This window comes from Papio anubis, chromosome 7 (assembly GCF_008728515.1).
Source record: "Papio anubis isolate 15944 chromosome 7, Panubis1.0, whole genome shotgun sequence".
NCBI classification, from domain to species: Eukaryota; Metazoa; Chordata; class Mammalia; order Primates; family Cercopithecidae; genus Papio; species Papio anubis.
The window spans coordinates 96710825-96728925 of NC_044982.1; the positions used below are offsets into that span (position 1 = coordinate 96710825).

General features: G+C 45.5%; 1 protein-coding gene across 5 annotated transcripts in view; it reads right to left on the reverse strand.

The window, feature by feature from the left end:
• Positions 1–17584, reverse strand: part of FAM174B (family with sequence similarity 174 member B) — a 62319-nt gene extending 44735 nt beyond the window's left edge. For 4 of the 5 annotated variants that reach the window (XR_004185001.1, XR_004185003.1, XR_004185002.1 and 1 more), the window contains exon 1: positions 17032–17506. Coding sequence is in view for 2 of the 5 variants with exons in the window: in XM_021940880.2 (XP_021796572.2) it covers positions 17032–17369 (338 nt within the window). In the remaining 3 variants the exon portion in view is untranslated. Of the gene's footprint in view, positions 1–581; positions 667–17031 lie in introns of all 5 variants that reach the window. The other variant, XM_031668323.1, reaches the window with a different exon arrangement.
• Positions 17585–18101: the final 517 nt, after the last annotated feature.

Below are 18101 nucleotides of genomic sequence, written 5' to 3' on the forward strand. Positions count from 1 at the left end.
CTCCTTCTTCTGAATCCTGCAGCCCCTCTTCATAGGCACATCCCTGCCACTGGGCACCATCTACACATGACCTCCAGGCACGCGGGCCCCTCCTGCATCATCCATAGCACTGTGGATGTACCAGCAGGCACTGTGAGACGGCAACCCTGAGTGCCAGGTAATGCACATGTGATCTCATGTGAGGCAAGGAGGGCTCCCGTTATCAAAGCAAGGAAACCAAGGCCAGAAGGCACTGAGTGACCTGCCCCAGGAAGCAAGCAGGGCTCAAATCCAGGTCCATCACACTCCACAACATGAGCCCTTCACACTCCAGCAAGAGGATAGAAACTCACCTCAGACCTCTGGATGTGCCCCAACCCTACGACTCAGCACTCAACAGACACTTCTCAGGACCCAGAGGTGCCCCTGCAAGTTCTTTTGGTTGCCAGCCAGCTCCTGTGATGACCAAAAGCAACCAAAACAAGCTTGTGTCAACAGAAGGAGGGCACGCTGTGCCTCTGACTAGGAAGTTTCAGTCTCATAAAGATTTCAAGCCATCTAAATTAATCTGTAAGCTTAGTGAAATGCAGTAAGATACCAACCAATTTCTGCTGAGGATCTATATGAGCTGATTCCAAAATTCATGAGGATGGGAGAAGCAGCAAGAATGGAATAGCCAGGAAAATTCTGTAAAGGAGTTAGATAGTAAAACATGCTGTAAAACTATAATAACTGAACACGGCGTGATATGGTTTGAAACTGCGTCCCCAACCAAATCTCATGTTGAACTGTAATCCCCAGTGCTGGAGGTGGGGCCTGGTGGAAGGTGACTGGATCATGGGGGTGGGCCTTCATTAATGGTTTAGCACCATTCTCTTCCTTTTGTTCTTATGATGGTGAGTGAGTGCCTGAGAGATCTGGTGGTTTAAAAGTGGGTGATACCTCCCACCTTGCTCTTTGTCTTGCTCCTGCTCCCACCATGTGAGTGTCTACTCCCCCTTTGCCTTCCACCATGATTGGAAGCTTCCTGAGGCCTCCCCAGAAGCAGAAGCTGCCATGCTTCCTGTACAGCATGCAGAATCATTAGACAATTAAAACTCTTTTCTTTATAAATTACCCAGTCTCAAGTATTTCTTTATAGAAGTGCAAGAACAGATTAATACACAGTGGCTTCCCACATTAACAATCAGATGCTATAGCAGAGTAGGAAGTCCAGAAATACACCAAAATACACACTGGAATCTAGTATAGGATAAAGATGGCATTTCAAATGAGTGAGAAAAAGGTAACTCATTAAATATTTTGTTGATAACCACCTATATCTCATGCTTTATATCAGAATAAATTAGATGGATCAGACTTAAATGTAGAAAATAACACCATAAAAGTACTAGAAGAAAATATAGGAGAACTCCAAAATCCATTTTTTAAAAAGGATGATAAATGTTAACACATAAAAATGTCTTATAGTCAAGGCAAATAGGCCGGGAGCAGTGGCTCACACTTGTAATCCCAGCACTTTGGGAGGCCAAGATGGGCAGATCACCTGAGGTCAGGAGTTCGAGACCAGCCCAGCTAATATGGTGAAACCCCATCTCTACTAAAAATACAAAAATTAGCCAGGCATGGTGGTGGGCGCCTGTAATCCCAGCTACTTCGGAGGCTGAGGCAAGAGAATTGCTTGAGCACAGGAGGCAGAGGTTGCAGTGAGTGGAGATTGCGCCACTGCACACCAGCCTGGGTGACAGAGTGAGACTCCATCTCAAACAAACAAACAAAAAAAAGTCAAAGTAAATGATATACTGGGAGAACTATTTCCAACTCATTACAAATTTTGGTTTTTGTTTTTTGGTTTTTGGTGGGTTTTTTTTTTTTTTTTTTTTAAGACAGAGTCTCACTCTGTTACCCAGGCAGGAGTACACTGGCACAATTTTGGCTCACTGTAACCTCTGCCTCCAAGGTTAAAGTGATTCTCCTGCCTCAGCCTCCCAAGTAGCTGGGATTACAGGCACGCACCATCACACTCAGCTAAGTTTTGTATTTTTAGTAGAGATGGGGTTTCACCATGTTGGCCAGGCTGATTTTAACTCCAGACCTCAAATGACCCACCCACCTCAGCCTCCCAAAGCGCTGGGATTACAGGCATGAGCCACGGCACCTGGCTAACTCATTATAAATGTTTTAAAATTTAATCTCCTTAATATATATATATTCCCTACAAACCAATAAAAAAGATCAATAATCTAATTGAAAAATTGGTAAAGAACATAACACAGGCAGTTCACACACACACAGACACACACACACAAACCCAAATGGCTCCGCATTCTTAACTATGAAAAAATGTCCAATCTCACTTTCAATAAGAGAAATGTAATTTTGATCTTCACACAGATTCAGTTTTTCACCTATTAATTTAGCAAAAATAGAACTGTCTGAAAACACACTGTTGGCAAGGATGTAGAGAAACACTCTCTCATTACCTGTTTGTGGACATGTAAATTGTTACAACACATACAGAGAGCAGTGTGACAATATCCATCAGTTACAAAAGGTATAGCCCTTAACCAGTAATTCCATTTCTAGGAATTTGTCCTATGTGGTGGGAAGTCAGGGATGCTGAACAGAGGGACGGCGGAAGCCATGGCAGAAGAACATAAATTGTGAAGATTTCATGGGCATTTATTAGTTCCCCAAATTAACACTTTTATAATTTCTTACACCTGTCTTTACTGCAATCTCTGAACATAAATTGTGAAGATTTCATGGACACTTACCACTTCCCCAATCAATACCCTTGTGATTTCCTATGCCTGTCTTTACTTTAATCTCTTAATCCCATCATCTTCGTAAGCTGAGGAGGATGTATGCTGCCTCAGGACCCTGTGATGATTGCGTTAACTACACAAAATTGTTTGTAGAGCATGTGTGTTTGAACAATATGAAATCTGGGCACCTTAAAAAAAGAACAGGATAACAGCAATGTTCAGGGAACAAGGGAGATAACCTTAAACTCTAACTGCCGGTGAGCCGGGTGGCACAGAGCCATATTTCTCTTCTTTCAAAAGCAAATAGGAGAACTATAGCTGAATTCTTTTTCTCAGCAAGCGACATCCCTGAGAAACAGAATGCGTCCCTGAGGGGAGGCCTCTGAAATGGCCACTTTCGGGGGTGGCTGTCTTTTATGGTCGAAGCCAAAGGGATGAAATAAGCCCCAGTCTCCTATAGCACTCCCAGGCTTATTAGGACAAGGAAATTCCCGCCTAATAAATTTTGGTCAGACTGGTTGTCTGCTCTCAAACCCTGTCTCCTGATAAGATGTAATCAAAGACAACGCGTGCCCAAAACTTTATCAGCAATTTTAATTTTGCCCCGTTCTGTGATCCTGTGATCTCACCCTGCCTCCATTTGCTTTGTGATATTTTATTACCTTGCGAAGCATGTGATCTCTGTGACCCACACCCTATTCATACACTCCCTCCCCTTTTGAAAACCGCTAATGAAAATGTGCTGGTTTTATGGCTCAGGGAGCATCACGGAACCTGCTGACTTGTGATGTCTCCCCCGGACACCCAGCTTTAAAATCTCTCTTTTGTACTCTTTCCCTTTATTTCTCAGACCAGCTAATGCTTAGGGAAATAGAAAAGAACCCACGCTGAATATTGGGGGTGGGGTTTCCCCCGATAGTCCTACAGGTATGTTTCCACATGTGTGAAATGACACCTACATGTCCATTAACAGGAGATTGATTAAACAAATTATGTTACATCCATATAATGAACACTAGAGATTGATTAAACAAATTATGTTACATCCATATAATGAACACTAAGCACCTATATAAACGAATGAAGAGTTTTTTATAGCCTAACAAGGAATAACCATCCAGACACATAAGATATTTTTATAAAGCAAGATGACAAGCATAGTGTATGTATAAGAGATAGAAAAGATATCCACATGCAAAAGAATAAAGTTAGACCCCTATAAATCACGTAAAAAAATTAACTCACACCATATACAAAAATTAGCTCAAAATGGAGCTTCCATATAAGTATGTAAGACTTATATGTAAGAGCTAAATTTATAGAAAAAAATAGCATAAACCTTTGTGACACTGGATTAGACAATGGCTTATTAAATATGACACCAGAAGCAAAACCAACAAAAGAAAAACTACATAAATTGGACTCATCAAAATTTAAAACTTTTGTGCTTCAAAAGATATAATCAAGAAAGTGAAAAGACACCCCCATAGAATGGGAGGAATCACTTGCAAACTATACATCTGATCGAAGTATTTGTATGTAGAATATATAAAGAACTCTTACCCATCAATAATAAAAAGACAAATAACCCAATGTAAAATGGGCAAAAGACCTGAATAGACAGTTCTTGAAAGAAGATTTACAAGTGCACAATACACAAATGCAAACAAGGTCAACATCACTAGCCGTCAGTGTGTTGCAAATTAAACCCACAACAAGATGCCACTTCACACCCCGTAGGATGGCTATAAGCAAAAAGACAGACAATAACAAATGTTGGTGAGGATATAAGAAATCATAACCCTCATACACTTCTAGTGAGATGTAAACTAGTACAGCAATTTGGAAAACCATTTGGCAGTTTGTCAAAAGGTTAAACATGGAGTTATCACATGACCCAGAAATTCCACTCCTAGGTATATTCCCAAGAGCCATCAAAATATATGTCCACACAAAAACTCATACACTTGTTCAGAGCAGCATTATTCATAATAGCCCCAAAAAGGAAACAACTTAAATATCTGATATGGTTTGGCTGTGTCCCCACCCAAAGCTCATCTTGAATTATAGTTCCCATAATCCCCATGTGTTGTGACAGGGACCTTGTGGGAGGTGATTAGATTATGGGGGTAGTTCCCCCATGCTGTTCCCATGATAGTGAGTTCACATGAGATTTGATGGTTTTATAAGGGGATTTTCCCCACTCCGCTCTGCACTTCTCTCTCCTGCCACCATGAGAGGACGTGTTTGCTTCCCCTTCTGCCATGATTATAAGTTTCCTGAGGCCTCCCCTACCATGCAGAACTGTGAGGCAATCAAACCTCTTTCCTTCTTAAATTACCCAGTCTCAGGCAGTTCTTTATAGCAGCCCCTGAGAACAGGCTAGTACAATATCTATCCATTGATGGATGGGTAAATAAAAGATGGTATACCCATTTGATGGAACACTATATGGCAATAAAAAGAAATGATACATGCTACACATAGATGAACCCTGAAAACATTATACTAAATAAAACAAGCTATTCACAAAAGACTACACATTGTATGGCCCCATGTATATGAGAGACCAGAATAGGGAAATCTATACACATAAAGAAAATTCAGAGACGCATAGGGATTAACTACTATGGATTCATGGTTTCAGTCTGGAGTGATGAATGTATTCTAAAATTGATTTCAGTGATAGATGCATAACTTTGTAAATATACTAAAAACCACTGAGTTGGACACTTTATTTTTCTTAGAGAGATAGGGTCTGGCTATGTTGACCAGGCTGGTCCAAACTCCTGGCATCAAGCAATCCTCCCATCTTGGCCCCCAAAGTGCTAGGATTACAGGCATGAGCCACCATGCCTGGCTGGGTTGGACACTTTAAATGAGTGAATATGGTGTATAAGTTATATCTCACTAAAGTCATTATAAGAAATAGGGAAGGAATGTGTGTGTGTGTGTGTGTGTGTGTGTATGCATGTATATATTACATTCACTTGCTTCTACATTTATAAAATCTCCCTGGAAAGATTTGACAAGAAATTGACAACATAAAGTGAAGAAAATTGTGTGGCTAAAGAGTAGAATGCTTTTTGCTATATCCTCTTTTGTTCTTTGTGAATTTCGAACCATGTGAACATATGACCTATTTTAAAACTAAGTAAATAAATAAAATTCAATATAAATGATTAAAATAAATTTGAAATGAAGTAAGTCTATGTCAGCTGCCCCTCTGGCAGGCGACCCTTTCCCCAGAGCCCACCCATGGCCACCTCCGTGTGGCTTTACCCAGCTCTACTGGTGACTTCAGAACCCAAACTCAGTGACTCAAACCTTTCCTCCACCTTGGCTGTTTCCACTGAAGTAGTTCTGTAGCCCAAGAACCAGCGTTCTGCCAAAACTATATTACTTGTCAACAAACAGCAAATGTGAACTCTGACATTTGGAAAAAGCAATCAAGAAAATGAAAATGGATCGTGGGAGAGGAAGATTGAAGCACACAGGTGCTGCCAGTGTAGACAGGAGGACTAGCAGGCGACCCTGAGCCAGGCGGTCCCTCTGATTCTCTGAGGACACAGACCTGCCTCGCTTTTACCCTCTGAGCTCTACACTGCACCTCCTCCTCAGAACACAAGAAGTAACAGGCTCTACACTGCACCTCCTCCTCAGGACACAAGAAGTAACAGAGCTTCCCTTAGAAAACCAGCTACACTTGAAGAAATGAAGAACATGACTCAGAACCCACTCTTCAGCCCTAGCCTCTGCCCCACCCTCTAAGGAAGCAGGTGTTGGAGGCCCCTGGACAATCAACAGGCTAGCCAGGGTCTTGCCACCATGGCCTGCCACCAAGACACATTCCCAATAACCAGCGTACCTCCCTTTCTGCCCTGGGCACAGCCCTCTGAGCTCCACCCGACACCTTCCACCTAGAGCATTTTTGACATGCCACTGAGAGGCAAACACCAGTGTGACAGAAATCTCATCTTATTCCACTGCAGGTGGGCCACTTCAGACAAACAATAAGTCACACGAGGCAGAAGTATTTTCCTATAGTGCAGCAAGAGCCTCCAGATCTCCAGCAGCCAAGCTCCAACACAATCCAGCTCCAGCAGATCCCTCCCCAACACAGAGGCTGGGGAGACCTTGGATGCACCCTCGCCTCACCCCTGTCCTGGGGCACCCCCTCCCACCACACTGTAGCCCCTCTGTTCCAGCACCCAGCACCCAGTCACCCAGTCAAGCACCATGGCTCAACATACCAGGTCAATAACTCAAATGCCCGAAGGCCTTGTAGACAAAAGAAACCAGAGCAGCAGAATTGCCAAGACCTAAATGAGGGAACAAACAACAGTGACAAGTGGTGGACAATGCTCTGTCTTCGAGTCAAAAAGGCACAAATAGCGGCACCCTGCCCAGCCTAGGTAGAGTGGCAGCCACCCAGTTCCTGTCCGGCTGCCCCTGGAACAAAGGTCTTGCACTCCCATGTATCCCCTTCTGTCAAAAGAAGCAGGAAATCTAGATTTTTATATAAAGGCTCCTAACTTATAAGTGTTCTCAACTATCTTAGTTTTTAAAACACCGTGCAGACCAAAAAACAAAACAAATGTCTGTGGGCCAGATTTTTCGGCCCCAGGCCATCAGTTTGCCATCTCTGACTTGGTTCCCTGACCATGGTTCATTAGGTCCTATGTGCCAAGCATGAGTGATATTTAGTAATTTGGCTCAAAATCATGAGTCCAGAGAGATGTAATGATATGCACGTTCCACCAAATCCTTCCTTATCTCTGTTCACCAACAGTTCAACCATGACTAAGGAGTGTTAACCATTATTTATATAACCTAGCTGCTTCCTCTCCCTCCTGGGCACCATCCCATTGGGGTTAGTTAACCAAGTGTTAGCACTGTTGATTGACCCCAGGATGGGCATGCAGCACACTGCACAGACTATGCCCCTGGGGGCTTATGCTTCATAGAGGACCATCCAGCATGGTCCAGACAAACCTGAAGAGCTCAATGACAAGTCTTCAGGTTTTCTTCATTACAGTAAAATGTTTACCCTCCATCTGCTCCCCACCTTGTTTCTCTTTCCCTCTCTCAGTCCCTGAGGGACAGATCCAATGCTTACTCTTCCAAGACAAAAGCAGTACACATTAAATCCGGCAACAGCAAATGCCCCAAGACCTGTTCCTCCAGCTCTCGGGTGTGTTTGCAAAGGGTTGGTTCTGCTTTGTTTTTATATAAGGTGCCAGGGGAGGGAAGTGAGGTTTAAAGCAGAGAAGGTAGCCTCTAGGGGCAGCTCCATGGAGTCAAGGACAGTGGCAAGATGACTCAGAGGGGCCCTTGGTGGACTCAGGGGACCTGACCACCACCTGGAAACTCTGAGGTCACAGTGCTTTGGGACACAAGTCATAAGGGGCCCTTTCAGTACCACTTATCCCTGCAGCCTGGGTAGGGGAGGCATGGGAATGTCAGTCCTCACCACCCACTCCTTCTAGGCAGATGCTCCCAATGCCCCCTCCACCCAGCCCCAAGGCCCAGCTACACGACTGGAGTTTTCATGAGTAAGTTTCACCTATGAGTCCTCTTCTTCCTCACCAAACCTACACCCTTCCCTTTCTGGCCACGTCCTTCACAATGCCCCCCTTCTCTGGGCCCTTCAGGACAGTCTAACACGTTCCTCTTTCTCCTCTTCATCCACTCAGGCCTCCAGTCCTCCCAAGTGGTCCTTCCAGCACCTTCCACAGGTCTCCCCAGCCATCCTGCACCCCCCACACCAGCCACGTAACTATTCATGCATTCTTGGTAAATCCTTGGTACAATCTAATCTGGACCAACATTTCTACAGAAGCCCTGTGATTACTTCACTCCTGTGTTCAAATCCTCCATTTGCTCCTCTCACCCACTACAAATCCCCAAATCCTTCAGCTAGAATTGACTTCCAAAATCCAGCTGCGATGGGAAGGGTGAGCCAGACTCCTCCCCTTCCCCAGCTGCTCATCCTCAGGCAAGACACTTCACCACTTGAGCCTTGGTTTTCTCATCTGTGAAATGGGGATGATAAACCAAAATTAAAATTCTAAGGCCCTCGACCACCTGAATGAACCCGTCCTCTCAGGAAGGCTATTGATGGCAATTTGGAATCTCGGCAGTGCCAAAGCTAACCTGAAAAACTAATTCAGGCCATGCTGGGAAGGGTAGGGGGCTGGACATACCTGATTCTACCCTCCTCCCCTTTGGAATTATTGATAGACCCTTTAAGTCTGACAAGAAACATTTACAATCTATTTTCTCCAAAACCTGCTACCTGGAGGCTTCACCTGCATAATAAAACCTTGGTCTCCACAACCACTTATCTTAACCCAGACATTTCTAAGTCTTTAGACAATAACTTAACTCTTTCAACCAATTGCCAATCAGAAAATCTTTGAATCCACCTATGGCTTGGAAGCCATCCCCACTTCCAGTTGTCCTGCCTTTTCTGGACCAAACCAATGTACATCTTACATGTATTTGATGTCTCATGTCTCCCTAATATGTATAAAACTAAGCTGTACCCCAACCACCTTGGGCACATGTTCTCAGGATCTCCTGAGGCTGAGTCATGGGCCAGTGGCCACTCATATTTGGCTCAGAATAAATCTCTTTAAATATTTTACAGAGCTTGACTCTTTTTGTTGACAGGACTGACAGTACACCACTCATAGGCACAAGGAAAACATATAAAATGCTTATTACAGAGTCCATTACACAGTAAGGGCTTAATAAATATTAGTTGCCATTATTATCATCATCATCACATATTTCCAAGTGATCATTTTTCACAAACCCTACCCTCGGCAAAGCTTGCTTCACCCATCTGGTCCTGGAAGAACCTCTTCTTCCTCCCATCCTGCCAAGTCCTAATAGTCCTCCTCCACCACCATGCCTTCCCAGACTATTCTGGTCCCTAACCAAAGCCACTGTACCCATCCTTTCTCAGTTTATCTAGCACTGCTTTTAATACATGGCTCCCCTGTGGGACTGGATGGCTCCTTATCTGCCAAGTAGAATCATTCAAGGCATAAGTCAAAAATAAAATTCTAAGCCCCCCAGCCAGTTGAACAGACCTGGCTGTTCAAACCTGAAAAACTAAATTCCAGGCCTAGACAAGAAAGAAGGTCAGACATGCTGCATTATACCCCTCCCTTTTGGAGTTTAGGCACAAATGACCAGCATCAATAATGAAATAGAGATCATAAGACTGGCAAAACAAGGCTCTTTGTGGCAATAAGATAGCAAATTCCAACCTGATTCTGTATAGCATCACATGACAAATAGCAGGCCCCGAAGGAAATGAAATTTTACCCAAAAATATCTGTGACATAGTTTGAAATGGCCCTGCAAAGCCATCTTTTATGGGGAAATTTTTGCATCTGTAGAGAATCTTCATTAATGCAGCTAGGCCTTTGGTGGATCTAGGAGAGATTAACTAAAAGTCTGACACCTTTTACGGTCTGAAAAGAGACATTTACCATCTATTCTCTCTGAAGCCTGCTACCTGGAGGCTTCATCTACATAACAAGAACCTTGGTCTCCACAACCCCTCTTATCTGAACTCAAGCATTTCTTTCTATTGCCTTCAAGTCTTTAGACAAAGCTTAACTCTTTCAACCAACTGTCAATCAAAACCTCTTTGAATCTGCCTATGGCCTATAGGGTTATAGGCCCCACTTCAAGATGCCCTACCTTTCTGGGCTGAACCAAAGTAAACCATCCATATATTGATTCATGTCTTTGCCTGTAACTTCTATCTCCCTAAAATGTATAAAGCCAGGCTGAAACCTGACCTCCTCAGGCCCATGTTCTCAGGACCTCTTGATATTGTTCCCCAAGCCAATATGGTCACTCATATAGAGTTTGGGGTTTTTGTCAACAAAGGGCATTATCCTATCCCCTAGATTGAGCTGGATGGTCCTTGACCTCTGATGTGTCCCATGGCACCCCTATGTTCACAGTGGGTGCTAACTAAACACCCTGGGAAGAACACTGTCTACTCAGCCATGTTTTCTCCTAGGTGCTGGGTTCAGTGTTGGGGAGACCTGGCTGGACAGGGCCAAACTCAGCCTACCACATCTTGGAGGCCCAGAAAGGGCCAAGCTGAGCATCCAAGCCCCTAGACTTAAGTCCAGAAACAGATGCACCTGCCTGATAATTGTGGTCATATGGCTGCATCCTCATTTATGGACAGAAGCAAGACCAAAAGGTTGGGTGTAAATTACATCTGTTTTCAGAATCGTATTTTTCAATACAACAGGACACTTGGCTGCTTAAAGGAGAGCCAGAGACTTAGTTGACACACTCTCATTCTAAACATCCAATAGCCCTTGGAAGCATGTACTCTAATTAATGATGAGAAACAGTGCCCAGAAAGGTTCAATAAACTGCCCATATCAGACAACCAGCAGGCCTTGAAGCTGAGATTCTCGGCATCTCTCAACCCTGGCACCCTTGAAATTCGGGGCTGGATAATTCTTTGGGTGGGGGTGGAGGTGCTGTTCTGTGTACTATAGTATGTTTAGCAGCATCTTGGCCTCTACCCACTAGATGCCAGTAGTAAATTCTCCCTATCCCTACAGGCGCTCCCCACCCTGACAACCAAAAATGTCTCCAGATATGACCAAATAACACCAGGGGGCAAAATCCTCCCCAGTTAAGAACCATTTGAGCGATCTTGTTCTCTCCCTATACCATGATGTTTTGGAGAATTGAATCTAGGGCTTGCTCTCTACTCTCTTATTTAAAGAATCTGGATTTTGGCTGTATCCAATTTGCTTAACACTTCTTCACTGTGGCATATAATATCAAACATAAAAGAAGATGAACATTTGTCACTTCTATAGTTTTTTTCCTTCAATTCAAAGCCTCGGGCAAGCAATGAGAAATGACTGACTGATGCTAAACAAGTCCCACATCCTTTCTCAAACCTGAAAATGGGGCTGGATCTTCTAACCATGGCTCCACCCAAAATTCCAATTTATTAAAATAACATTGATATACTATTAAATAATAAGCAATGACAAAAAAAATTTTAATGGTAACTTTCCCTAAATGCTAAAAGTATTAAGCTTTTATATTTTCTTTTAAATAACTGTTCTTATTACAAATGTAAATACACACACAATAAAAAATTTAGGAAATACAAGATAAGTAGGATAGTTCTCATCCTTTTCAAAGACCAGGCTTAGTAAAATTAACTAAGCATCTGTGGTTCCAATGTCTTCAGGGCATGGCAGTGTGCACCTTTTCCACTGACAGCTGGGCAATGTCAGACCGTTTAGAATTCAACCTCCCAATCCCTCGGGAAGCACCAAAAGAACCCTCCTTTCAGATAAGAGGATTTTACAGAGATTTTGAAATAAGAAGTGGCTGGGCATGCAGCCAACAGAGATCTGGGAGAAGTGGAGCCTGCATTGTGGAGATGGGAGACTCTCCAAGACTGGGAAAGGATGCCCAGGATGAAAGGAACATTGTGGTTTCAAGGTGGCAGGGTTTTCCTGACTTGCCCCCACTCTGCTCATGAGACACCAGAGCGTAAAGTCAGATTCCTTCCAGAACTCAGACAATAAAGTGTTCTGAGTGAATGCGGGGGCCAAAGGGTACTGATACCAGCAGTCCTTGGCTTATGTGTGTTGTCCTGAATCCATGTAACATCACCAGATGTTTCCCAATATCAAAAAATTAGGAGAAACACAGCTTTCTACTTCCTAGAGACAGCCTCTTTGCTGATTCCCTTTCAGCTCCCATAAACCTGCCAAGTAGCAGACCCAGGGGGTCCACCACACCAGGTGCCTACAGGACTGCTCTCACACATGTGAAGGTACCCGGCAGAGGGCACTCAGTCTCCAACCAGCTTTCCCTCCTTCCGATTTTGTCTCCTGTGTAAAAACGGTTTGCCTTAATGATGAAATACATTTAAAAAGGTGGACATGATTCTATAGATGGGGAAATCAGATTGATTAAGGAGAACATTTGGAAGAGACAGAGGCTCAACTTTGGTAGAAAATGAAGAAATATAAAACAAAACAATTAATACCAAATTATACCCATCAGATTGGAAAGCATTAGAAAGTCAGACAATACTAAGTGTTGGATATGATGTGAGAATCTGAGAACCCTCAGGCTCTGCAGATGGAAACCTACACTGGTGCCTACTCTAGGAAATCAAGAATGAGCACCCCCCAGGATCCAGAAGCCCCACTCCCAGGTATACACCCCAGATGCTCTCATACTGGTCCTCAGAAAGACACATCCAAGAATGCAGCCAGGAGGTGAGTATACACACAGGGGTACTCAGCATACACACATCATAACTACATGCTTCTGGATTGTAAAAGAATTCAAACTATGCAGAAACATATCACGAATAATAAAAAAATTATAGTCATCCACAATCACACAGATTTATTTGCACATTCATCTATACATGTTTATAATTTATTTAAATGAGCTGATACATGTCACTTTGTGACCTGTTTCACACTCAAAAATATATAGCAAGTATTATCTCAATGTCATCATTTTTAACAGCTGCATAGTATTCTGCCATAAAGATTACCATAATTTGCTTAACCAATGCCCCATTGTTGGGTACTTAGATTATTTAAACCTTTTCACTGTCAAACAGAACTTCTCTGAATATCATTGCACTGCATCTTGGCTTTCTCTTCTAATCATTAACATTAGAAGCAAAGAATACATAGTGCGGTGGAAAATGTACATCCTTTAAGAATGGAATCGCTTGATTAAAAGTATACATCTTTTTCATTAAAATACATATTCTTTGCTTCTAATTTCCTTGGATCCAAATTTTTTCTGTTGTCTGGTAAGGTGACTCCTTCAGAGAAAACAGACAAATAGGCTAGGACTGCCATTTTATAAGCAATCATACTTACTACACTCCCTTTTATCTACACTGTACAAATTCCTACCTCGCAGGTATCCAGCATCAATCATGCAGGTAGTCTGGCACATTTTGAGAGACATCAGCAATGTAAAATCCTTGAGAGCTCAGCATTCTTTTGCTAAAAATATCTTTATTAAATGCCAGCTTGTGCCTGGAACCACACTAGGTATTAGGGAAACACAGAAGATTAATGCCTAGTCCTGCTCAGAAGAAGTTCAGCAACACTTGACTCTGAAGAGATGGAATTCAAAAATCGAATGTGCTTTGGAAGCACAGAGGGGCCCTAGCTGCGGAGGCTTCTCAGAGGAGGCAATGGCAATGAGGTCAAACAGCACCGAACTGACCATACAGTCTTAGTGACAGAGGGGACTCCAGGCAGAGGGTTAGAGTGGGACAAGATGCTCAGGCCACGCAATGCCTCCGGAGAACCCCCGGAAGTCCAGCAAAGCAGGAGGCGCACTGAGCAGAGCCGGGATGGGGGCTCAAGAGGGAAGCGGCACTCTGGTCTAAAGAGTCAGCCTTGCCCACACATTAAGGAGTTTGTATGCAGGGAGAATTGGCAGGGAGGGGTGGAAGAAGGATGAGACAGGCATTCCTGCAGATGAGGGAGGATGGACTGGAGAGGGACAAGGTTGGAGGCAGGAACCCCAGCTGAAGAGATATTATTGCAATTCAGGAGCGACAAGGTAGAAACAGTGGCAGGTGGAGAAGCTTCACCAGGGAAGTTGGTGTGGGCAGAGGTGAGACAGTCTCTAGGAGACTCAGGTGGTGGAATTTCCAGGAGTCGGTGCCTGCATGCTAAGGAGTTGCAGAGGGAGAAAGGAAGGAGGGCCCCCAGCTAGCCCAGCAGGCATTTGGTGAACTGACTAACCAAGGTTACAGGCGAGCTTGGGACAAGGGAAAGGCCACAGTACAGACCCAATAGCACAGATGAGGTGCTGGCCCTGCCTTGGCTACGCAGACTTGCAGAGTGTTCTAGAATCTAGCAATGACTTATTCCACTTCCTGGGATACAACTTTCTCATCTGCAAAGAAACATATGGGGACTGTGCACCATCAGGGCCCTTCCAAGCTGTAAAATGTTACAAAGTCTCCTCTAGATCAGAATCTGGGGTGGCAGATGTCCACCTGAAAATTCACCCTAACAAGATTGCCTTCCTGGGAAGAGACATAGATCATGTCCATAACTAGCTTCTCCTATGAAGTCGTAAACTTCTTTCAACACTCCACACCCAAGCCACTAAAGATCCATCTCTTCCAGGCCAGAGTGCTGGCTTACCCACTCCAACATGAGGTTCGCACCCCTCACATCTGGGTGCATGCTGCCTTCTTTTCTCCCCTACTCCTGAGTAATAAACAGCAGACTAGCAAAATAGTTCAAATACCTTCTAAAAAAAAATACACAGCCTTGTGGACTCCATGGCCTATTTTGAGCTAAATGTTTCAAACCTCCAGACTCAGAGCTGCTCTAGGCATTAACCTTCACTCCAACTGAACAATCAGGAAGTACGTAAATGACAATGGCACCTCTGCTGGATGGCAGGCCCGCATCAGGCATGGAGACACGAAGATGAACTGGACTTGCCAACCTCCAAGGCTCTCTGCTGAGTGCAGAAGCCAGCATGGCATGGTTGGACTGAAGGATGCACAGATTAGGGATGAGGAGGTCAGAAAATAGTGACCTCATTCAAATGTCCAGGAAAAATATACAGAGGAAGGAGGATGGGAGCTGGGCCTTGGTGGCCGCACGCACTTGTAGAATATAGTTAGGCTAGAAGCCGGAAACCACAGAGCATAAGGAGCAAGTGACAAGGGACTAGGCTGAGAAGCGCTGGTTGATATCTGCATTGTGGACTGGGGCCAGCTTGCAAGGGCCCCGAATGCCACACCCAGGTATTGTCATACCTAGGTAGGGCCACAGGGATCTGCTAGAGTTTGTAAACAGAGGATTGAGGCCAGGGGGTAAAGTGGGAAGAAGACAGGAGTATTTCAACCGAGAGTACATCAAGGAGACCAGCAGAGTGAGGAACGATGTGGCCTGAGACAAGGCAGGGAATGGTGGGGTGAGCGTGGGACCGTACTTCCCCTTTCTCCATTTTCTCAGACCACTGGCATCTAATTCTACATAGAAGGAAACACCTGGACCCAAAGTCACACACAACTAACAGCAAAGCTCAATACATAGACGGCTCCCAACTCTGCCTTTTCCTGGTCTGGTTTCTGCTCCTGCACTGAAAATGCTTCCCAGGAGAGCAAGCCCTGAAGCCCAACTTCCACAGCTGATCAAACACCAAAGCACAGTGTGTAGGCTTGGAAGCAGAGGGAGGCAGCATTGAACAGCTGACACACACACCCAGACTTCCAGGCGGGCGGGCCTCAGTAACAGGACAGGTTTGGTTCATTTCCTGCAAAAACAGGATTTCCCAGGCATTAAAGGAAATGTCCTTGCATTCCTCTTACCCCTGTCCACCAGGATGGACAGGGATCAAGGACCTGGGACATCCTTCCTAATTTGCCAGACACTTTATCCCTGAACGTGAGCAACCTACAAAAGGCTCTCCAAGATCCCTCGTGCCCCTGTGAATGTTCATCTAATGCAACTTAGGCAGGAGCCTAGGAAAGTCGTCTGCGTACCCCACTAACAGAAAGTAAGGGAGGCCACCAAGGGTCACCAAGAATCCTGAAGCCCAGCTCCAACCCCTGGTGCAAAACACCCCTCCAGTGTAATCCTGCAGGCAATTCTCCCACCCCCCACGCTAGAAACTGCTTCTTTCAGTAGCAAAAAAAAAAAAAAGAAGAAGAAGAAAAGAAGAAGAAGCAGAAGGAGAAGGAAGAAAGAAGAAAGAAAAAAGAGAAAGAAAAAGTAGGCGCGGCGTGAGGGAGCTGCAGATGGTAGAAAGGAGAAGGAGTAGCGAGATTAAAGTTACACAGGTCCGGGTTCATATCCTACCTCCACCACTGAGTTTACTTAGATAAGCCATTTTGCCTCTGAAAATGTTTTCCTCATCTGTGAAATGATTATAAAAATAAATTACGGAAAAAGCTGTCAGAATTCGGAGCACTCTTGTTAGTGTTCAGCATTAGCAGAAAGTCAACAAATGGAACCAAATATTTATTTTATATATATAGTTAAAGAGAGGAAAGAAAATTCCTAAAACGTGTACCAGGAAAATCCAGACGAGCCCACCCCGGCCCCCCACCCACCCTCCCGGGCAGGGCAGGAGGCACACGTCTGGCTGGGGCGCACCAGGGCACCTGTGCGTGCAGGTGGGGCGGGCGCGCGGCGACAGCAGGTTGGCAATGCCGCCCTGTCGACCGGCGGGGGAAGGAAGAGGGCGGGAGGCCCACCTGAAGACGCGCAGCAGCAGGCAGGCGATGAGGAGGGTGGTGAAGGCGAACGCCACGATCACGGCCGCCTTGAGGGTGGGTAGGTCGCGGAGCAGGGTAGAAATGCGGGTCACCAAGGCGTCGCCGCTGCTGTTGGAGCTGCCGCTGCCGCCCGCCGCCCCAAACCCAATCCGTGTAGTGTTCCCGGGCCCCGGGCCGGGAGGTGGCCGCGACTCGCGCTCGGGTTCGGGCCGCGGCGCGGAGATGGACTCGGCTCTGTTGGCGCGGGCGGCAGGAGCTGCCAGGAGCGCGAGCAGCAGCAGCGGCAGGAGCTGAGCGGGCGGCGGCACCGCGCGCATAGTGCGGTGGGTCGGCGCAGGATCAGGCAGGGCGCGCGCGGCTGAGCCCCAGGATCCGCACCAGCACGGAGGCCTGCACCGGGGGATCCTGCAGCGGAGGCGGCTGCGCGGTGCTTGGCAGGAAGCTGCGGCGCCCGGAAGAGCCCGCGCCACCGCCGCCGCCACCACCAACACGTTGCAAGGAGTCATTCGACGGGCCGCGGCCCCACGTGGGCGGGGCAGGCCGCCCGGCCTGGGTCCCAGCTGCGCTCCGCCCGCCCGCGACCCCAATTCCTTGGGACCTGAGACCCCGTGGTGAAGCAGCAACTGCCACGATGACGCTCGTGCTGGCCCTGTGCTGCACGTTTCACGTGTTTTATTTATTTCATTTAATTCTACAACCCCCTTTGAAGACAGGTATTCTGTTATCCACATTTGATAGTCGACTTAGTACCCAAAGAGCCAGCTCACAGCAACCCCGATTGTATCAGACTAAGAATCAAAGACTATGGGACCTAGAAGTAGACTCCCATTTTGCAGATCAAAAACTGAAGCCGACAGTAAAGTGGTTGCCTGATGTCCTATGTGACGCATAATTTCAGTATCTCTCCTAATTTCCCTCTTTCTCAAAAGGAGTTTCTTATTTCCTGCGCCTCTGCTTATGAACCGGACTGGGATGTGAATCTCTGCATTCATACCTTTGCTGTGGAACACCAGTTGGTGTGGTTAATGCCCTCCTGCCTGGCTGAAGTT